At 40.0% G+C, this 22,309-nt stretch overlaps 1 protein-coding gene across 2 annotated transcripts in view; it reads left to right on the top strand.

Annotated features, from left to right (window-relative positions):
* Positions 1 to 22,309, top strand: part of SMG1 (SMG1 nonsense mediated mRNA decay associated PI3K related kinase) — a 92,306-nt gene that overhangs the window by 46,854 nt on the left and 23,143 nt on the right. For both annotated transcript variants that reach the window (XM_046666695.1, XM_046666694.1), the window contains 18 exons: positions 1,348 to 1,490; positions 1,641 to 1,842; positions 4,916 to 5,025; positions 5,729 to 5,876; positions 6,254 to 6,413; positions 7,150 to 7,270; positions 10,472 to 10,720; positions 11,056 to 11,340; positions 12,726 to 12,870; positions 12,980 to 13,118; positions 14,137 to 14,367; positions 14,482 to 14,659; positions 15,188 to 15,349; positions 15,907 to 16,124; positions 16,430 to 16,584; positions 18,092 to 18,314; positions 20,484 to 20,730; positions 21,144 to 21,373. In XM_046666695.1, coding sequence (XP_046522651.1) covers positions 1,348 to 1,490; positions 1,641 to 1,842; positions 4,916 to 5,025; positions 5,729 to 5,876; positions 6,254 to 6,413; positions 7,150 to 7,270; positions 10,472 to 10,720; positions 11,056 to 11,340; positions 12,726 to 12,870; positions 12,980 to 13,118; positions 14,137 to 14,367; positions 14,482 to 14,659; positions 15,188 to 15,349; positions 15,907 to 16,124; positions 16,430 to 16,584; positions 18,092 to 18,314; positions 20,484 to 20,730; positions 21,144 to 21,373 — 3,346 coding nt within the window. The remainder of the gene's footprint in view (positions 1 to 1,347; positions 1,491 to 1,640; positions 1,843 to 4,915; positions 5,026 to 5,728; positions 5,877 to 6,253; positions 6,414 to 7,149; positions 7,271 to 10,471; positions 10,721 to 11,055; positions 11,341 to 12,725; positions 12,871 to 12,979; positions 13,119 to 14,136; positions 14,368 to 14,481; positions 14,660 to 15,187; positions 15,350 to 15,906; positions 16,125 to 16,429; positions 16,585 to 18,091; positions 18,315 to 20,483; positions 20,731 to 21,143; positions 21,374 to 22,309) is intronic.

Raw genomic sequence — 22,309 nt, 5'->3', positions numbered from 1 at the left:
TTATGTACATTTTACCAAATCTGGAAAATGTAGAAGAAAGAAAAGAACTACTCATAATTCTATCTCCAGTGGTAACTCTTAGTTTTGGTGTACATGCCTTCTTAATTCTTTTCTCTCTCATGTATAGTTTTCTTCCTGCTTTTCATAGAAATAGCAGTGTTTCTGCTGGTCACTTGGTTTTACTTTTGCCACTTGGCAATATTTTAAAAGAGGACTTTGCCATGTTAAATATTCTACGTGTGGTTTTTTTTTTACTGCGGAAGATTTGCCCTGAGCTAACATCTATGCCAGTCTTCCTCTATATTGTAGGTGGGTCCTCACCACAGCATGGCCACCAACAAGTGGTGTAGGTCCGTGCCTGGGAAGTGAACTCGGGCTGCTGAAACTGAGCGTGCCAAATTTATGCACTAGGCCACAGGGCTGGCCACTTCTATAATGTAAATTTTAATGATACAATTGTATTTATTTGTGAGGGTAACAGAGTTGAACATCCCTTATTGTTGGACAGTAAGGTTGTTTCTGATGTTTTGTACTAATCTTAATACACCATGGCACTTAATTCTATGCTCATTGTTCTGATTATTTTCTTTGAATTCATCCCTACAAGTTGATCCGCTAGAAGAAAGGCTCTAGATCATAGGCTTCTGATACATGCTGTTACTAAGGTGCCCTCAGGAAAGGCGCTTCCAGTTAACTATCCCGACCAGGAGAGTCACCTCTCCCCTTCACCTTTGTGATACTGAGGGCCACTGAGGAACAAGGACCCTACCTACCACCTTCAGCGGGGAAAATATTCGTTTTAATTTACATTGCTTTACTAATGATGAATAGGAGAACTTTCCCCATATGTTATATTGACCATTTATGGTTTTTAAAAACATAGATTGTGTCTTTTTGGCCTCTTGTTGTTTTCCTTTATTGATCTGTGAGATTTTATTACTCACCAAGATTGTTGATGCTGTCTAATTTCTTCATTTGTAACTTTTTTTTAATGTTTATGGTATGTTTTTCATACCCGGAAGTTTCAAATTATTATGTCATTAGATCTCGTACTTTATGGATCCTTTTCTTGTATTTAGTTCTTCTACTTAGCCTTTGCAAACATTGAGATCAGATACTTACCAATTTTCTCTGTTAGTTATTTTATGCTCTTTTTTTTTTTAACATTTAGCAATCTTTAAAATTATTTTTGTTATGAGGAAGAGATCTAATTTTGTGCAACCCCAACCCCACGCAAAGTAATTAACTCGTCTCAACTCAATTTATTGAGTAATTCAGTCTTCCTAGTTTTTTTGGAAATGAAATATGTGGATAATTTAAAAATAAGACTTTCAATTTGTATTGAAGGTTTGAGAAGGCCTCTGTGGAGTACCAGGAGCACCTTTGTGCCATGACAGGCATCGATTGCTGCATCTCCAGCTTTGACAAATCTGTCCTCACACTGGCCAATGCTGGACGTAACAGTGCCAGCCCCAAGCATTCTCTAAACGGTGAGTAGTCAGTATTTAAGTAAAAAGTTGTAGTCAAATAGTTTGTACCAATGATCTTACTGTGTACTTTTAGATTTCTGTGGTCTTTGAAATCATTCATAATTGCTCTGGATTTCTGTCTCTCTCTATGTATAAAATACTTTTACTCAGGTGAATCCAGAAAAACTGTGCTGTCCAAACCAACCGATTCCTCCCCTGAGGTTATAAATTATTTGGGAAATAAAGCGTGTGAGTGCTACGTCTCAGTTGCTGATTGGGCTGCGGTACAGGAATGGCAGAGCGCCGTCCATGACTTGAAGAAGAGCACTAGCACTACTTCTCTCAGCCTGAAAGCTGACTTCAACTACGTAAAGTAAGCCTTCCGTTCACTTACAAATTGTGTAAGCAAAATTGCAGTAGCTTTAAAATTTTCCTCTGTGGCAGAAAAATACTGAAATTGGTTATATCTCCTATTGCAAGATGGTTGTAGTTCTAACACTACCATGCTAAGGATGACTCCAACGTTAGATGTGAGGAGAGTAATCATGCTCTGGGAAAACGGACTTCTGACTGTTGAAATGGTCGTTTGGTATGGATCCTCAGAGCCTATTCTAAAACCAAAATGTATATAAAGAGAAATTTGTCACTGCTTTAGAAAGGATCACATTTTAATGGTTTTGTTTCTAAATTAGGCTTGAATATGTCAAACACATCCATTCTAAAGAAGGCTGAGTTTATGAACATTTGTAAATTAAATTTCTGTATCTTTTTTTTCTTCTCCTTGTTTTTCTATTCGTTGTTAATCCCTTAATTCAAAATTTGAGTACTGGCTGTGTCCTAGACAGTTGGCTGGGGCTATGAGGGGTCAGTAGCTGTCCTTGCCATTGAGGATCCAGCTTCCAGTGAGCAAATGGGTTAATGAGTCATTTCTCCACTGAGCATGTACTGCGTACCAGCCAGGGAGAAAATAGACACACATTCTGACCCTTGAGGAGCTGACCTCTAGTGATGGGGAGACACACAGGCAAAAATACAAGGTTGGGGAATGCCATCAGGATGCTGATGGAGCACAGACTTGAGAGAACAGACCTGAAGCAAGAATGATGGGCTTGGAGTGTTCTGGAAATTCTTAGGTGGCCAGTGTGGTTGGAGCAGAGTGAATAAGAGGAGATAAAGGTGGGAACTGTGAAAAGGACTTTGACTCCTAATAAGATAGAAAATGTTAGGTGGGATTTAAATGGGGGGGGCATGTCGTGATCTGTCAGTGGTTCACTCTGCTGTGTTGTGAGGAGACTGGAGGTGGGGGGCAAGAGTGGAACCATGTAGACCATTAATTTGTGGGGGCAGAGGTAGAGGGAGGAGAAAACATACTATTAACTGAAGTAGGAACACACAGAGAACAATGAGGCACGTTTAAGGTGTATATGAAACGTGCAGATGAGGTTGTTGAGTATGCAATTAAGAATTGGATTTGGGGAGCCAACCTGGGGGTACAGCGGTTAAGTTCGCACGTTCCGCTTCTTGCTGCCCCGGGGTTCGCCCGTTCGGATCCCAGGTGTGGACATGCACCACTTGGCTCGCCATGCTGTGGTAGGCGTCCCACATATAAAGTAGAGGAAGATGGGCACGGATGTTAGCTCAGGGCCAGTCTTCCTCAGCAAAAAGAGGAGGATTGGCAGTAGTTAGCTCAGGGCTAATCTTCCTCAAAAAAAAGAATTGGATTTGGAACTAAGAAGTGTCTAAGCTAGAAAGAGATTTGGGGATCATTTGTGTAAAGGTGATAATTAAAGGCCCTCTTTCCTGTCGCTTTATTCTCCAGAGACTTTGTAAGCCACCAAAGAATAGATAAGGCTCTGGAGAAGAGTAAGTGAAAAGGAAAGAGGACCAAGGTCAGAATCCTTTTGAGCATCTTTGTTAAGGGATGGGAGAAGAAGTGGTTCAAGAAAACACAGGGATGTGGAGGAAGGAAGTCTCAGATATGGAAGAACCAGGCTGTAGTAGTCAGTGTTGTCGGAAGCTCCAGAGACTACAAGCAGGAAGAGCTGTGTGGAGATAAGGAGCAGCAGCCAGGTTGAATGCTGTTGAGTGGTGGAGAAATTTGAAAATGAAGAGCTTCAGTTATGTTAATTGGGTAGTGAGGTTTTTTTGAAGTCAAGGAGAAGCTGTGGGTGCAGGAGAATATTGTGTGTTTATTTTAAATGTTGGAGAGATTAAGTGTTCTTTTAGACCAAGGGGAAGGAGCCACTAGAAAGCAGAGGTGAAGAAACAGGATGAAGACCATTGATTGAAGGATTAACTGGACCCTACCTTTTCTCAGCATCAAGGAAAGCAGTTAAAGTTAGATATAGACAGTTTTGGGAGTGGGTGGTGGATTGGGGCTAAAGGTAGATGAAATGAAAGCCTGTGTGTTTTTTCCTGAAGAGTCAGTCATTAGCTGAAAGTGTGAGGACATCGTAGATCATAGTGGGCACATAGGAAGCCTGTCGCTGGAGAAGACTCAGACCCTGTGGTGGCAGAAGTGATAAGTGTGTTGGTTCCCAAACCTCGACAGCTGGTCAGTGCCCAGTAATTATGGCTCACCTGAGAAGCTGGTGGTTACGTTGATCCAGGCTAGGAGCTTATTAAGGTGGAAGCAAGTACAGTCAAGTGATGTACATTTTCAGTGCTGGATTCAGGCTGAGATATAAGGGAGAGGACATGGTGAGAGGGACAGGGAAAGATGAGAGATTAGTGGAAAAGAGAGATTGAGAAACTACGTTGTTAGAGAGCAGACGTGAAAGGAGTGAGAACAGAGTAAGGGACCTGAAAGTGGCCATGGGGAGCTAGGGGGATGGGGCCTCTTATCCCGGCCTTGATGCTAGGGCTAGAGGGAAGAGTTTCAGAGGTCTCTATTGTCAGATAAGGAGAGGAGATGGAAGGAAGAATTCTTTGAAAGAAGAGAAAGAGATTTCCTGAGACAGTGGGAAAGGGAGAGAGAGCGAGAGGCCAGCAGTGAAACAAGGCAGGACCAGGGCATAAGATTGAGATAATAGCGTAGGAGACCTACAGAAGCTTATGCTTCAGTGAGGGATGAGGCCGTGGAGGGAGTTGAGCAGTAGCTTGGGGAGTAGATGTTGATGTTGCCCTGCAGAAGTCTACTGTCAGTTTGTTGGACAGGCCCAGGGACAACAGGCTGCAAAAAGAGGAAGGACACATGGAGGGGATGAGTCTGCTAAACTGAAAGTCTATCGCTGGGCCTTTCCGGTTTGCCACTCCCATTTTAGTGCTAATTAAGATGGTAGTCAGAACTTCAAAATAAAAATACAAAGGTGGCCCACAGGGAAGGAACTGCATCAAAAAGATACTGTGTAACCATGCTGTCTTTTTCTAGAATTTGTTCTGTTTATTTGAATGGTTCTATAAACTGGATAGGGTGTAATACAAGCTAACTAATATTTTAATTACAGATCATTGAGCAGTTTTGAGTCTGGAGAATTTGTTGAATGTACTGAGCAGTTAGAATTGTTACCAGGAGAAAATATCAATCTACTTGCTGGAGGATCAAAAGAAAAAATAGGTATTTGAGATAATAATTTTGAAATTAAATATTTTTATGGACAAGTTGTTCAAAATGTTTGGCTTAGTATAATTTACTGGAAAATCTGGAAGTTGTACGTTTATTTTGGGGCAGAGTCCCATGTGAAGCAACAGATTTAGGACTGTTCTGTTTACATTTGATTTGGCAGATAGAAAACAGTTTAATTAAAATTAAGCAAACTAAAAAGAGGCTACAGTAATACTTTGAGATTTATTAGCCATTCTGTTTGAAAAAGTACTAGTAATGTTTACACTAGGTATTGGTCTTGCTTGACTTGATGTTTTTCATTAATTAAGTTCTTTATCACAACTGGAACGTTTTGTAAAATATTTCACTAAAGTTAGTATTTGAGTGTTCTGTATGTTAGCATTGATATTCGAAATTCGGTAAGATTTGCCCAAGTAGGTCTAGATTTGACCTTTTAAATAGTAGATGACTTAGTGATCTTTGAGCCTTTGTAATCAACTGATTTTTGGGGTCTGAGATATAATTTTATGTGCAGTATAAATTTTATATTATCAGAAATGCTTAATCATAGTCTTCTGCTGGCTGAATATAAATATGAAAGGAGGTCTTCATTGGTGATTATTTTTTAATGCTGGCAAAATATCGTATCACTCTTGTGCATTAAAATCAAATTAACTTAATGGATTTATTTAATTTTTAAATTTAACTTCTGTAGATATGAAAAAACTTCTTCCTAACATGTTAAGTCCCGATCCAAGGGAACTTCAGAAGTCCATTGAAGTGCAGCTGTTGAGAAGTTCTGTTTGCTTGGCAACTGCTCTGGACCATGTGGAACAGGAGCAGAAGTGGCAGTCTATAACCGAGTAAGCTCAGTGCTGGGGAGGTCAGGGTGCCTTAGGTGTGCCGTGGGGTTGATACGCGTGCTCTGCTGGGCTGAGGCAGTTGTCACATCACTGCAGCCCCAGTCATGATAGCTTCATTTTAGCTGTAGGAGTTGTATGATGTGTGAATGCCACTTGCAGTATATGCTGAGACTGGAACTAAATAAAATGTGAACTCTCCCCAGAGCTGATGCCTTGACTTGCTTATGTCATTTGCTGAAGAGCAGGCTGCGCCTCTGCCTTCCTCTGCTTTGGAAGCCAGCATGGCAGCACCTTAACAAACTGCTACTCAGTGGGATACTCAGTGGTTACAAGTTGAAAACCTCATTTATTAATTAACAGTAAATATTTTGTTTCAGAAACGTGGTAAAGTACTTGAAGCAAACCTCCCGCATAGCTGTTGGACCACTGAGACTTTCTACTTTAACAGTTTCACAGTCTCTGCCCGTTCTCAGTACCTTACAGCTGTATTGCTCTTCTGCTTTGGAGAATACAGTTTCTAACAGACTTTCAACAGAGGTGTGTATGTGTGTATTTTTACCAGGATATTCTTCTGAACATCACTAGACATTAATGTAGAACAAAGATTGTTTGTGAGTTTTTAAAATAGCATTTGTAGCATTTGTTGGACAAGCTAGTAAATCCAGAAATCTAAAACGCCATTTTCAGGCAGATTTTCACTTGAGAAATATGTGAGGCAGATGGAAGAATCTAAGGTATATAATGTCAAGAATGGCTAATTTAAAAATTTTGGTGGGGTGAGGAAAGGGGTTGGTGTATATAAATATATTTTCCCTGGAAAGATGATATAAATTTTAGATTTGACTAAAACAAGATACCCTCTCCACCTCCCAAATAGGATAAAGTGTAACCAAAGATAGGCCCTTCCCAAGGGAATTATGATCTTTGAGAATCTGTTTATAAAGCAGAAGTTTTGTTTTTCTGTAATTTAGCTTCTGCTTTATCGTAAATATGCTGTGGTTATTTTCTATAAAAACTTGCCTACTATGTTGGTAAGTATATCCATAAATTGGACTTAGTATTCTGAAAGTTTTTTTTTTTTTGGCAAAACAAAGATTTTCTCTTAGAGTGCCTTTTCCTCTTGTGGATTAGAAGATATAACGAGAAGGGGAGAGTTTAGTAGATAAACCTGGAATCGAGCTGAAGTAGCTGACCTATGGGGATGTATCTGAATTCAGTCTACAAACACATAGAAGCCTGTTTACGTTACATAGTTTTGGTTTTTCTCTGGTAGGACTGTCTCATTCCACTCTTCAGTGAAGCTTTGCGTTCATGTAAGCAGCATGATGTGAGGCCATGGATGCAGGCATTAAGGTATACCATGTACCAGAGTCACTTGTTGGAGAAAATAAAAGGTAACTAGGTTGGTTTTTTAAAATAGTTTTATTGAGAGATAATTTACACATTTTAAGTGTACAGTTTGATGAGTTTTGACATGTCTTCACCTGTGTGACCAATAAAATCAAGATAGAGAACATTTATCTTGCCCCGAAAGGTTTTCTTTTCTTTTTCTTTTGAGGAAGATTAGCCCTGAGCTAACTGCTGCCAATCCTCCTCTTTTTGCTGAGGAAGACTGGCCCTGAACTAACGTCCGTGCCCATCTTCCTCTACTTTCTATGTGGGATGCCTACCGCAGCATGGCTTGCCAAGCGGTGCCATGTCCGCACCCGGGATCTGAACCGGCAAACCCCGGGCTGCTGAAGCGGAACATGCAAACTTAACCACTGCACCACCAGGCTGGCCCCTGAAAGGTTTTCTTATGCCTCTTCCCAGTCGTCTGTCCCATCTGCCCCATTCTGGGCGACCACTGATTTGCTTTCTATCGTAGAATAGACTTGTCTTTACTGCAGTTTTGTGGAAATGGAAAGATACGATGCTGTGTGTGTCTGTGTCTGGCTTCTCTTGCTCAGCAGGTTATTTTTAGGTTCACCCATGTTGCATATATCAGTAGTGCGATCCTTCCTATTTTTGAGTAGAAATGATTGTGTGGATGTACCACAGTTTGTGTATCTGTTGACCCTTTGACTGATATTTGAATTTTTTATTTGTAAAGCTGCTGTGAAATTCACGTACGAGTCTTTGTATGGACATATGTTTGTGTTTCTGTGGAGTAAATGCCCAGGAGTGGAACTGTTGGGTCACATGGTTTCACTTGCAAAACAGCCTGGCAGTTTCTTATAAAGTGGTCGTACGTTTACGTTCCTTCCGGCACTGGAGTGAGTGTGTAGTATCTCATTGTGGTTTTATTGCCTTTTGCTGATGATTAATGATGTTGAGCATCTTTTCATTTGCGTAGTGGCCATTGTGTATCTTATTTTGTAAAGTGTCTGTTCAAATCTTTTACCCGTTTTTAATGAAGTCGTAAGAGTTATTTATGTGTTCGAGATACAAGTTTTTTTAATCAGATATAATGTACTGTGAATGTTAAATTTTAAATGCTTCAAATGAATAGTTAAGAGAATTAGTATTTGTATAAATAATTATGTTTAAGTTCCATTTTTAAGAAAGAACTATCTGTCATGTTAAAGGGATGTTAGGATATATTATTTTGCTCTAAAATTGAAAAGTTGCTGGAATGCTGTAGAATTTTAGTCAAAAATGTGGCAGCTGGGGTTACTGAGTAAATTAAATATTACTCAGAGGATATTAAATTTGAAGTCAGCTAATGCTGGGATGTGGCCTTGCACTGCAGAGTGATTACTGGCAACTCTGACTTCACCTGGACTCTTAATGCCAAACCGACCTGGGCTTGGAACCTTAGCCCAACGTTTGCACGTTGAGGGACCTTAGGGCAAGTCATTAGACTTCTGAGTCACTTTCCTTGTCAGTTATGGGGATTGCCCCACTCATGAGACTCCTCTAAGGATTATTGGAGGTGAGACAAGGCATATAAAAGCACTGACACAGAGCATGGCATAGAAAAGGGCTGCAAATGTCATCATCTCCCTTCTCATGCTTCCCATAGTGCACAGGTTTTAAAGTTGTGAAGCACAAGTCAGTAAGCCAGCAGGAATACTGGGAGACAGAACTCCACTCCTCCTCACTTTTCTTTCTTGATTTGGCAAGTGTTTATCAAGTGTGTGCTTTGTGCCGGACACTGTGCTTGAAGTTGGGATGTAGTGGTGAACAAGACAAACCTGTTTTCTGCATTCCTAAGATCACAAGGGTCCTAGAGTCTAGCAGAGAGACCGACGTCAAACAAGGGACAGCACTGTGGTGTGTTGAGTGGAAGTGTACATGCATGGCGCTAAAACAACATGCAACATGGGTACTGACTTAATCCTAGAAATCAGAAAAGGACTTGGGAAGGAAGTAACGTTTAAGTTGACACCTGAGGGAGGTAGAGATGAGAAAGAAGGCGGAATGATTTAGTTAGAAGGCCAGTGGAAAGAATGAAAAATTCTTAGATGACTCATTTCGCCTGAGGGAGAGTGGGAAGAGATGAAGCTGGGCCAGATTGAGATTGGAATGGAATGCAAGGTAGCACTGTCTTGCCAGGCAAATCCAGGAGTTGGGGCTTTGTCAGAAGCGCAGTGGGAAGCCATCAAAGGGAAGTTAATTGTTCAGATTTACCTTCGTGTAAGATTACTTCACTTGCAGATTGGAAAATGGATTAGAAGAGGACAACTGGGGACAAAGGGACCAATTAGGGTGAAGTCCCTGCTAAAGGTAACCAAAGTAGTGGCAGTAGGGACAGGAGAAAGCAGATATGATATGAGGGTTGAAAGTCTAAGATGACTGCCAGGTGCCTGCTCAGGTAGGCAGCTTGATCGTGTGCCTTTCCTTGAGAAAGGGAAAACAGGAGAAGGAAGTAAAAGGTTTGGAGGGTGGTGGACAATGATTCCACTTGACAGAGGTTAAAGTGCCATTGAAATACCTGAGTGTAGGTGGCTGGTAGGCAGGTGAGACTCAGGTGTCAGGTCTGGGCTGGAGATAAAGATTCAAGAGTCATCAGCATTTGTATGGTATTTGAAGCCACAGGAGCAGATGATATTGTCCAGGGAGAGAGTGCAGAGTGAGAAGAGTAGAGAGCCTAGGACCAACCCTGAGGAACACCAGTTTTAATGGATGGGTAGTGGATGAGAAGGAGACTGAGAAGGATTCTCGAGAAAGGTAGGAGTAAACCAGGAGAGAGTGGCATGGCAGAAGGGCAGAGGGCACTCACTCAGGAAGGGAGGAGGAAACCAGGGGAGAGTGGCATGGCAGAAGGGCAGAGGGCACTCCCTTGGGAAGGGAGGATGGTCTGTCCAGCCTTACCCTCATTCCCCACCCTTTGGCCTAGGCCCTTTCCTTAAAGGATGCAGAAACTCAAAACTTAATTTCTTATAGTGACTGATTTTTACTTTTGTATACATTTATTTCAACAAGCATTTATTGTTTATTGTATGCCAAGCACTATGCCAGCTGCTGGGGATTTAAAGATGGTGAAAAAATGAGTTATCTTTATTTAGGGAGAGGGTGGGGAAGGGAATAGTTGGGGAAGAATTTTTTGGCTGTGTTTCCGTGCAATCTGGGACTGGACCAATCAGACTAATAAAACGTTTTCTTCTTTCCAGAACAAACAGTTCCAATTAGAAGCCATCTCATGGAATTAGGTCTAACAGCAGCAAAATTTGCTAGAAAACGCGGGAATGTGTCTCTTGCAACAAGACTGCTGGCACAGTGTAGTGAGGTTCAGCTGGGAAAGACCACCACTGCACAGGACTTAGTCCAGCATTTTAAAAAGCTCTCCTCTCAAGGTCAAGTGGACGAAAAATGGGGACCTGAACTTGACATTGAAAAAACCAAATTGTTGTATACAGCAGGTTAGTGAAATGAATTATGGTTAATACACGACTATAATAAAAATCACGTGTATGAATGTTAACTGTGTTGGTGTAAAGCAGTAATAGAAAAGGTGATTTTTTTTCAGCTGTTGCAGAACGTTTGAGTCCTGAATAATAAATTATGTGTAATTGACTTAGCTCTATAATTTAGTACTTTTAAAAGAAGTACTTTTAGTAATTAAAGAGATGTTTGTAGACAGCATTGATTAGCACTGAATTTACATGTTTTTAAAAATTCATTATTTTACCCCCCAAAAATATCCATCATTTGCTTTTAAGGCTTTTCTAAGGGCTGGTATTTTGGTTTTCTATAGGCCAGTCAACACACGCAATGGAAATGTTGAGTTCTTGTGCCATATCTTTCTGCAAGTCTGCCAAAGCTGAATATGCAGTTGCCAAGTCAATTTTGACACTGGCTAAATGGATCCAGGCAGAATGGAAAGAAATTTCAGGGCAGCTGAAACAGGTTTACAGAGCTCAGCAACAGCAGAACTTCACAAGTCTTTCTACTTTGTCAAAAAACATACTCACTTTAATAGAACTGCCATCTGTTAACGCTATGGAAGAAGAGTATCCTCGGATCGAGAGTGAATCTACAGGTAGGGTTTCTTTCTCTTGATAGCTTTAAAATATTAATTTTAGAAGTGGTTTTTCCCCCTCTTGTAAAGTTTACGATATTATGCTGGCTATAGTTTGCCACAAAAAGTGTCTCTATGGAAATTTAGCATATTATATTGCCCGGAAGTGGCTAAAGCATTATTTCTTTTTTTTTTTTTTTTTTTTGTGAGGAAGATTAGCCCAGAGCTAACATTTGCCAATCCTCTTATTTTCTTTTTTTTTTTTGCTAAGACAGACTGGCCCTGAGCTAACATCTGTGTCCATTTTCCTCTACTTTATATGTGGGATGCCTGCCACAGCATGGCTTGACAAGCAGTGCGTAGGTCCACACCCGAAATCCAAACCAGTGAACCCCGAGCCACCAGAATGGAACATGCAAACTTAACCGCTGCACCACCGGGCAGGCCCCTAAAACACATTTCTGTGGTGTCCAATGCCACTCTTCTTCCTGGCCATACTTCCCACCTTCCTAATTCGTGGTGCTGTTATGGTCTTAGATGTTGTTCCAGATCCTGGCCCCAATATCTAAAATTCCATCTCACACCAGAAGGAGCAACAATGATACAAAATAGTAGCCTGTGGTCCCCTTGACTAGTGGAGCACAGAAACTACAGAAAGATTCAAGTTTCACTTCCTAACACTGGTGCTAGTAACAGAATGGTACCCAATAAATAGGGTAGTTAATTCATTCAGTGTTTGAGTGCCTATTATGGTAGGCACCCTTGTCCAGTTTTCACAGATTGGGAGATGATTAACCTCTTTGCTAAAACATGAGAATATACCTTTATTTTGTTGTTGTGAAGCCTAGGATTTTAATTACTTACATTGGTCTTATAAAATAACTCTATTGTATGTATTGTAGGGTCCTGATATTCATAGGGCATGTGTCTTGTGATCAGTATAAATCTTCCTATTGGCAGTTGGCACTGTAGCAGGCGGTTTCTTCACTGTTAAACTGGGAATAGAGATATTAACCTTGTGAATCTCTGATTGAATGGGGTTGTATACTCATCACCTATGTACTAATTTTGCCAGAAAATCTAAGCTGAATCTAATCATAAGGGAAATAGCCATTCAAATCCAGAATGCAAGACCTTCTCCCACACAGTGTCGTGAAGGACATTGATGCGTTTTACAGGGTGATACTTTCAGCCGACTTGAGAAGTTGAGCAATTCATTTCAACTTAGTAGCCTTTTAGAAAAGCATAGGACAAACATGTGCTTCATCAAGTTCTGTACTGTAATATTATGGAACTTAATGATTGTTTGCAAGTAGTAAAATCCTGAAATGTTAATGAGAGTGCTGTTAGAAATTGATGAATGTGACATTGCTGAGTTCTTTCATTATTTTTTCTCTGCCATGCAGTGCATATTGGAGTTGGAGAACCTGACTTTATTCTGGGACAGTTGTATCATCTGTCTTCAGTACAGGCACCTGAAGTAGCCAAATCTTGGGCAGCGTTGGCTAGTTGGGCTTACAGGTGGGGCAGAAAGGTTGTTGACAATGCCAGGTATGTATGTTGAAATGTGTTTATTTAACGCATTGCAAAATAGTGATTTAAAATGTCTGCTGGTATGGTAAAGGTAGCTAAAATGCTGATGACTTGTTTATTTTTACAGTCAGGGAGAAGGTGTTCGTCTCCTGCCCAGAGAAAAATCTGAAGTTCAAAATCTGCTTCCAGACACTGTGACTGAAGAAGAAAAAGAGAGAGTCTATGGTATTCTTGGTCAGGCTGTGTGTCGGCCAGCAGGAATTCAGGCAAGGAAAACGTGGTGCAGCGTTTGGGGGAAATAGTGTCAAGATCACTGTCCTCATTCATTGATTTTGAGGAAGCTGTTCACATGTACTTGATTAAATATTGTTTCAAATAAAAACTCTGATTTTTAAGATGGAAGTGAATTAGAATATCTTTCTAGAAGAATGTAATTTCTTGAGAAATTGTCATTTCCATATAGCCCTCTTAAAAAAGGTGAAGTTCATTTTATTTAAAGTAGATTTCTGTTTTAATTGCTCTTTTGATCAGAAATTAGGTTCTTAACACTAGCTTGGGAGCTTTTAAAATATGCCACTCCCTGAGTTCCACCCTAGATATTCTGGGTGGAGTGTGTGTGTGTGTGTGTGTGTGTGTGTGTGTGTGTGTGTGTTTACGCGTGCGCGCACGTGTCTGTCTGTCTGTGTTTGTGTGTCTGTCTGTGTGTGTTTAAGCTCACATGGTGATTCTAATAATATAGCCAGCGTTGAAAACCAATGGGTTAGATGCTCTATAGGATTTACTCCCTTCCCTCTCAAATTGTGGAATGTTGTAACTGTTAAGTATTTGTTGCGGACTTAAAGGTTTGAGTTCTCTTTGCTGAGCTAAGCTGTGTTGATTCGGTTCTTGCTCTGGACTTCAGCGCATTTCAGTGTCTGCCCAAGCTGGTGTTGTGTCATGTACAGGACTGTACTGTATGTTCAGCCTCAGACTTTTGAACAGATTATGTTTAATTTTCTCCAGGCAGATTATTATATTGTGACTTAGAAGCATTTAAAGTCCAAAAATGAAAGTCCTTCATCTGCGTTAAGTGCTTCTATTCTTCTTCATTAGCTACATTAGTAAAGATATCATAAAGAGAAGCATATTGGCATTGATTTAGCATGTATAACGCTACGTATGAAGTAATTTGGTCTTTCATAAATGAGAAAAGTCTTTTATATGACAGGAAAATCATGTACATTTCTCCCTTTTCAGTTTATGTTAAGAGAAAATAATAGCCTTTTATGCACAATTTTTCTTCAGGATGAAGACATAACGCTTCAGATAACAGAAAGTGAAGATAATGAGGAAGATGACATGGTCGATGTTATCTGGCGTCAGTTAATATCAAGCTGCCCATGGCTTTCAGAACTTGACGAAAGTGCAACAGAAGGAGTTATTAAAGTGTGGAGGAAAGTTGTAGACAGAATCTTCAGCCTGTACAAGCTGTCTTGCAGTGCATATTTTACTTTCCTTAAACTCAATGCTGGTCAGGTAGGTAGCACAGTGTCGTGTTTTAGGAAAGCGTACTTGAAATGTCTTTCCTAGTAGACGAAAACGGTATTCTGACTTGTTTTCTTATCTTTTCTGTTTGTCTTTGGCTCTTAGATTCCTTTGGATGAAGATGACCCAAGGCTGCATTTGAGTCACAGAGCGGAGCAGAGCACTGATGACGTGATTGTGATGGCCACATTGCGACTGCTCAGGCTGCTCGTGAAGCATGCCGGCGAGCTTCGGCAGTATCTGGAACACGGCTTGGAGACGACACCCACTGCTCCCTGGAGAGGTGATGGTCTAAATAAAGTGTTTCAGGAAAAATTATTTCTGGGTAAAGACAAGACAGTGAAAAAGCAGACTGCTTTATGTTTATTACTTGAGTGTGTTACGGAATTGCTACATTAGTTCTTGGGGCACCCTGGACTGCTGTTACATCACTTCCCTCTCACCTTTCAGAGAAGCGGAAGGCTGAGAAGCAGAAGCCTTATATATACAAAATAAATTTTGGAGAGAGTGGTAAAAATAAGTTTCAAAAAATTTCTTATACTCTTTGTAAAAATTGTCTCTGCCTTTTATAGGTATTCGCAGAAAATACATTTCTCTAGAACATGTTTGGGTTGCTCTGGACTTTGATTATAGCTCTGTTCCCTAACCCTGACAGATGAGGAACTATTGTGTATGGTTCTTTGTTATCACAGGGAGAAATTTGAGGCCCTTAGAACTGATGCTGACACATACCAGGTTTTATCCTTTTGCATCCACGATGTTGACAGTTTTTAATAACTTTAAAGTATTTTTCTTTCTTCTTATCCTGAAGGAATTATTCCACAGCTTTTCTCACGCTTAAACCACCCTGAAGTGTACGTGCGCCAAAGTATTTGTAACCTTCTCTGCCGTGTGGCTCAAGATTCCCCACATCTCATACTGTATCCTGCAATAGTGGGGACCATATCACTTAGTAGTGAATCGCAAGCTTCAGGTATGGAATGTTCAAGTACTGCTACTTTAAGTATAAATTATTTTGCAAATGATATTTGTTAGGTAAGTTTTTTTGAGCTTTATGTTCCAGAGTTGATAGAGTCTGTAATCTTTTCAGTAAGAACAATGACCATTGACTGAGAGTAATTACTATGTGTCTGGCACTAGGACGTCTGCTGTACACATTATCTTCAGTCTCACAGTGACACAGCAAGGCTTGGAGAAACGGAGTTGCTCTCTCAGGTTCACTGAGCCGAGTGACTGGCAGATAAAGATGGAAACCAAGTTCTGGACTGTGGCTGGGAGAGCACTTTATTTCTTGAGACTCAATTAGTATCTTTTCCCCCATTTGTCTTCTGTTAGCTTATCATATTAATATAAAAGCTCAGCTGTTAAAAAGACAGAATATCTATGATCTTTGGTCAATTTAATACACAGAAGGCCAGTTAGTTAAATGAATGCTTTGGAGTCAAAGAGATTATCGATGTTTTCCCTAACTCAACATATGCACACGGAAGAAACATCCAAAGTATACCTTATTCTCCCATTTCATTATAGGAAATAAGTTTTCCTCTGCAATTCCAACTTTACTTGGCAATATTCAAGGAGAAGAATTGCTAGTTTCTGAATGTGAGGGAGGAAGTCCCCCTGCTTCTCAAGATAGCAATAAGGATGAACCTAAAAGTGGCTTAAATGAAGACCAAGCCATGATGCAGGATTGCTACAGCAAAATTGTGGATAAGCTGTCCTCTGCAAACCCAACTATGGTGTTACAGGTACAAAAAGCCCAGCTCATACGTTTGTAAACAGTTTTTATTATAAGCCCCCCAGAACACCCCAACAATCCCAACCTATAAACAAAACCCATAAAAACTGTTATGGAAATAATATTTGCCAAACAAAGCTTTTAGAATAATGAAAATTGGTGTTATAGATCTGTATTGATGGGCAGAATCACTAAGCAGGGTTCTCTAGATACTGAACAAAAGATGCACACATTTAGTAGCAGTTTCCAGCGTGTGCAGAGCTGTGCTGTGTGTAGTCTTGTAGATGAGCGCATTTGGATGTGCCGTGTGTGCAGGTTCAGATGCTTGTGGCTGAGCTGCGCAGGGTCACTGTTCTCTGGGATGAGCTCTGGCTGGGAGTTCTGTTACAGCAGCACATGTACGTCCTGAGACGGATTCAGCAGCTGGAAGACGAGGTGAAGAGAGTCCAGAACAACAACACCTTACGCAAGTATGTTTCCATACACTTTTACTCAGACAGTGAAGCTGCCTCTTTTTTTTAATGTAAAATATGCATAACAAAATTTGCCATTTTAACCAATTTTAACTGTCTGATTCAGTTATATTAAGTTCATTCACAGTGTTGTGCCACCATCATCATTGTCACTTTCCGGAACTTACTTATCATCCCAAACAAAAGCTCTCTGCCTGTTAAACAATACTTCCCCTTTCCGCCAACCTCAGCCCCTGGTTACCGCCATTCTCCTCTCTAAGTACCTCACATAAGTGGAATCATACAGTATTTCTCCTTTTGTGTCTGGTTTACTTCACTAGGCATGATGTTTTGATGGTTCATCCATATTACAGCATGTAGCAGACTTTCTTTCACTTTTTATGGCTGAATAACATCAATTGTAGGGATGTACCACACTTTATTTTATGTCCTCATCTGTCACTGGACACTTGGGTTGCTCCTGCCTTTTGGCTCTTGTAACCGGTGCTTCTGTGAACATTGGTGTACGAGTCCCTGAGTCCCTACTTTTAGGTATTGTGTGTGATCCAGTGGATGTGCTGGGTCATGTGGTAGTTCTCTGTCTAACGTATAGAGGAACTGCAGAACTCTTTTCCACAGTGGCCACACCGTTTTACATTCCCACCAAAAGTGCACAAGGGTTCCAGTTTCTCCACATCCTCACCAACATTTGTTGTTTTCTGGTTCTTTTGATAGTAGCCATCCTAATGGGTGTGCAATGATATCTCATTGTAGTTTTGATTTGCATTTCCCTAATTACTAATAATGTTGAGCATCTTTTCATGTGACTGTTGATCAGTGTTGATCATTTGTATATCTCCTTTGGAGAAATGTCTATTCAGATCCTTTGCCCATTTTTGAATTGGCTTGTTTGTTTTTTGTTGTTGAGTTTTAGGAGCTCTGTGTATTCTGGATATTAATCCCTTATCAGATATGATTTGCAAAATATTTTTTTCTTATTTTGTGCAGTCTTTTCACTCTTGATAGTGTCTTTTAATACATATAAATGTTTAATTTTGCTTATAAAAAAGTTTATCTTTTTTTCTTCTGTTCCCTGTGCTTTGTGCCATATCCAAGAAATCATTGCCAAATCCAGTCTCAAGAATCCTTTCCCCTTGTTTTCTTCTAAGAGTTTTAAAGTCTTAGCTCCTAAGTTATGGTCTTTTGATCCATTTTGAGTTATTTTTTGCATCTAGTGTAAGGTAAGAGTCCAGCTTCATTCTTTTGCAAGGGAATATCTAGTTTTCCCATCCCTGTTTGTTGAAAGGAGAAACTGCTTCTTTCTTACAAAACTAGTTTTGCAATTAGCTTTACAAATAAAGCTATTTTTGTAAAGCTATTAGAAAATTTTGTAAAGCTATTATAAAGTATAATTTGTAACGCTATTTATTACTATGTTTTGACTTCTTTTTTGATACTGTTTACTTACATTTGATACATTTAAATTGTTCCTAGTTTGTATAAAATTCTTTGTCTTCCTGGTCAGAGAAGAGAAAATTGCAATCATGCGGGAGAAGCACACAGCTTTGATGAAGCCCATTGTGTTTGCCTTGGAGCATGTACGGAGCATCACGGCGGCCCCTGCGGAAACGCCACATGAAAAGTGGTTTCAGGATAACTATGGTGATGCAATTGAGAATGCCCTAGAAAAACTGAAGACACCATCAAACCCCGCAAAGCCTGGAAGCAGCTGGATTCCGTTTAAAGAGGTACAGAAAATCTCAAAAATGCTTCTAAAATGGGAAATTCCCCATGGGATTAAATAAGGGGACTTGCCTTACTTGGAACATTAGAGAAGACTTTGTAAGCCTATGGAAGGTGGCCTATGACCAGTTGCTCATAAGGAACCTAGAGAAAAATGTTTTTCTTCATTTTGAGCATCTGGGGACGAGTGGGCCTAGGGTGGCAAATTTTCATCTCTAGAGGGTTCACACTAGGCGGAATGTATTGTAAGAAATTAGCCAAGGAAGAGGCTCTGGCCTTGAGCTAAATACTGATTGCCTGCTGTGTTCTTCTTGTAAAAGATTAGGAAATTTACTGTTGTGCCTATATAGTTTTTCTTGGGGGGGTGTTCAAATTATCTATCAGACAGTATAGTCACATATAACATCATTAGTTTTATAAGTAATTATTTTGCCTTCAATTCTGCATAGACTGTTTGGGGATGTTCAGTGTATTTAAATATTTGAGAATCCTTATCTTTTATGTTCTGGTCTCCTTAGTGCTATGTTTTCTTTGGTTTTTATTTTTATAGTAATGGCACCATTAGTTGGTTGCGCATATTTATTACCTATAGCTTTTTCTTGCTTTTCCTTATCCCTTTTTTCTCTATCCTTTACCTTTATTGTTCCTAACTGATTACCTTACTTAACTTTAGTAATGAGAAAACTATTAAAAGATACGGTGCAGAGAGAAAAAGTACACCCAACTTTAACTATAAATGCAAACAGCTAAATTCAGTGGAAGCAGCTGGAAGCACAAGACAAGAACACTAATGTGGAGGGGCGGGGTTTGTGATGTGGCGCCTAGCTGGGACCTTTCCCCTTGCGTTCCAGCAGTAGTTTCTGGCTTCTTTGTCTCTTTCTCAGTAAATCGACTAAGAAGCACAGAAGAGGAGATAGGAGTACTTTTTAAAACCCGTGTTTGGGGGGGGGGCGCGTGTTGTGTGTGTGTATGAATAAGCCATAGAGAAAAATTTTTGTGATGATAGTGTATATTTTAAAGAATAATTTAAAAAATTAGCGCAACCAGAGGCACTGACAAGTAGAAGAAAAAAAGAAGATTGGCAACAGTTGTTAGCTCAGGTGCCAATCTTAAAAAAAAAAAATTAAAATGAATACGTATGTCTCCCTTCCTCTTTATCTGTAGTGCAGCTAAAAAAAAGAAAATAGAATTAGCTGAAGAAGTAAAACTTTTGAAAAGTCCACAAGCACTGTTCTGAATTTTGAGTTAATCATTACCTACTTTTTGAAAAATAGTTTTTGTTTACTGATAGCTTTCTAAATGATCTCTTGTTTCATTTCTGCTTGTTTTTTAACTTCATGTAAATAGGATCATGTTGTGTGTGCATGTCTGTGTTTACTACTTCCGTTATTGATGGATCAGCCTCAGGCTTTTTTTCATGATTCATCCATGTTTTGTGTATAGCTGCACATCGATCTATTATGGGAAAACACCACAGTTTATCCGTTGTCCTGTCAGTGGATACTTGGGGTGTTTCCAGTTACCTTTTTCCTTTTCTGAACAAAGCTTGCTAAGGATTGATTAAAAAGTTTTTCACACGAGTGCAGAGCCCGGAGTTCATTAATTCAGGTGCAGATTACTGAGTTAGCTACAGGCAAGGACACAGCTATGCATGTGATGCTGTCCCTGTGAGTTATTTAGAAGGGATTGTGTGTTTTTCTGCATACTTCAAGTGGTCAGAGTGATGAATTGTTGCCAGGTTTTCAAGTGGCTTCCCAAGGGTATGTCTGCCTGTCAGTCAACAGCTGGCTGTGTCTTTTGCTCTGTTGAAGGGAATGAAGTGATTTGTTTTGGCATTGATCAGACATAGCTTAACAGTGGAGAATCAGTCTATAAGCCCCGACTTTTGTGATTACAGCAGTGATTTCCTTCCACCTGTGTGATTTCATTGCTTGTTTGGACAGGAAGAGGGAGGGATCTGAACGAAGTAGAAATTACCTAGAGCATATCAACACAACAGTGTTTCCCCTCCCGGGATGACCTGGATATATATAACATCAAATTCAGTGTAGGAACTAGAACAAGAGGTATTTGTATTTGGGATTTTAATATTACTTTTATAACACATTGAATGTGTAAGAAAATAAGTGTTGTAATGATAATGTAAACTTGTTTTTCCCATCTTGTAAATATAGATAATGCTGAGTTTGCAACAGAGAGCACAGAAACGTGCAAGTTACATCTTGCGTCTTGAAGAAATCAGCCCATGGCTGGCTGCCATGACTAACACTGAAATTGCTCTTCCTGGAGAAGTCTCAGCCAGAGACACTGTCACAATCCACAGTGTGGGAGGAACCATCACAATCTTACCTACGAAAACCAAGCCAAAGAAGCTTCTCTTTCTAGGATCAGATGGGAAGAGCTACCCTTATCTTTTCAAAGGTGAGAGTTAAAAGAAGAGCATTAGTTTGACTGTTACTGCATTGTGTGTGTGGTAGTACAGGATTGTTTTGGGTGAATTTCTATGTGTCATAAAAGCTGGGAGTATCCTGTATCTTACGCGATTTTGAATGCAAGTGATTGGAGACTGTGTAGTGAGATTTCCACCCCGCCACCCTTTGCTTGTGAACTTGTATGAGCAGAACAACTGAGGTACAGCTAGTAAAGCTAGTATCGCGCATCTTGCAACTGAACAGAATGTTCTCTAATGCTGTCACTGTGCCTTTTTGGCTATCAGTTCTTGACTGCTGTTGCTAATTGAGAAGGATACAGAAAGTCGGTACATTCCCAGCCCCATCCCATCGCGGTCACTCCATTAGTTACCGACTCTGGCTACTTTAACTCTGGTTCTGCAGGGTTGGAGGATTTGCATCTGGATGAGAGGATAATGCAGTTCCTGTCTATTGTGAACACCATGTTTGCTACAATCAATCGCCAGGAAACACCTCGTTTCCACGCTCGGCACTATTCTGTAACCCCACTAGGTACACGATCAGGACTAATCCAGTGGGTGGATGGAGCCACCCCCTTATTTGGTCTTTACAAACGATGGCAACAACGAGAAGCTGCCTTACAAGCACAGAAGGTTGGTTAAAATTTAAATATACCTGTACTTTTATGTGAATGTGCGTAAACACATACATAAAAGTATTCTATTCTATGTGAAACATTTATGAGCTTATTGCCTTGAGCGTGTTTGTAAGTTTATAAGTGTTAAAGAAGAAATAGGCTTGAGGTGTCTAGGAAAGTGTTTTTGAGGCATATTCTATAAAAAAAGTTTTATGAGGCAGAAATGATGACAGCTAATCTTATTCTGCACAAGTACAGGGAGGGAGATGAGTAGGGTGGTAGTGTGGTTGTTAATCACTAAGTAACTTGATACTTCACCTCTTAATGTTTTTTATTGGGCTTACTAGGGGCCTTTTATTTATTTATTTTTATTTTTATTTTTATTTTTTTAAAGATTGGCACCTGAGCTAACATCTGTTGCCAATCTTCTTCTTTTTTTTTTTTTTCCTTCTCTCTTCTTCTTCTCCCCAAAGCCCCCCAGTACATAGTTGTATATTCTAGTTGTGAGTGCTTCTGGTCGTGCTATGTGGGACGCTGCCTCACCATGACCTGACGAGCAGTGCCATGTCTGCGCCCAGGATCTGAACTGGTGAAACCCTGGGCTGCCGACATGGAGCGCGAACTTAACCACTCGGCCACAGGGCCAGCCCACTAAGGGTCTTTTAAATTACATTTGTGTAAATAAGAGACAGCTTTGAAACCCAGGTCCTTTTAAATTAAGTATATAAATAAGAAATGTTATATTTAGAGTTAACCGCGGTGGCATCCTATTTTGTATCCGTGAAATTTGTACTTTGATTTACACCAGGAATTTAACTTAGAATTCATTTTAGCTAAGTATGTGAGTGCTTAGTATATGCTGGGAACAGTACCAAGTGCTGTGGATATAAAGATAAATTTTATACAGTCTCCACGTCAGGATTCTCCATCTAGCCAAAGAAGATTATTCTAA

This window comes from Equus quagga, chromosome 7 (genome assembly GCF_021613505.1).
Source record: "Equus quagga isolate Etosha38 chromosome 7, UCLA_HA_Equagga_1.0, whole genome shotgun sequence".
In the NCBI taxonomy this organism is placed as follows: domain Eukaryota; kingdom Metazoa; phylum Chordata; class Mammalia; order Perissodactyla; family Equidae; genus Equus; species Equus quagga.
The sequence above is the reverse complement of the archived record's forward strand: the minus strand, read 5'-3'. Positions and strand labels throughout refer to the sequence as shown.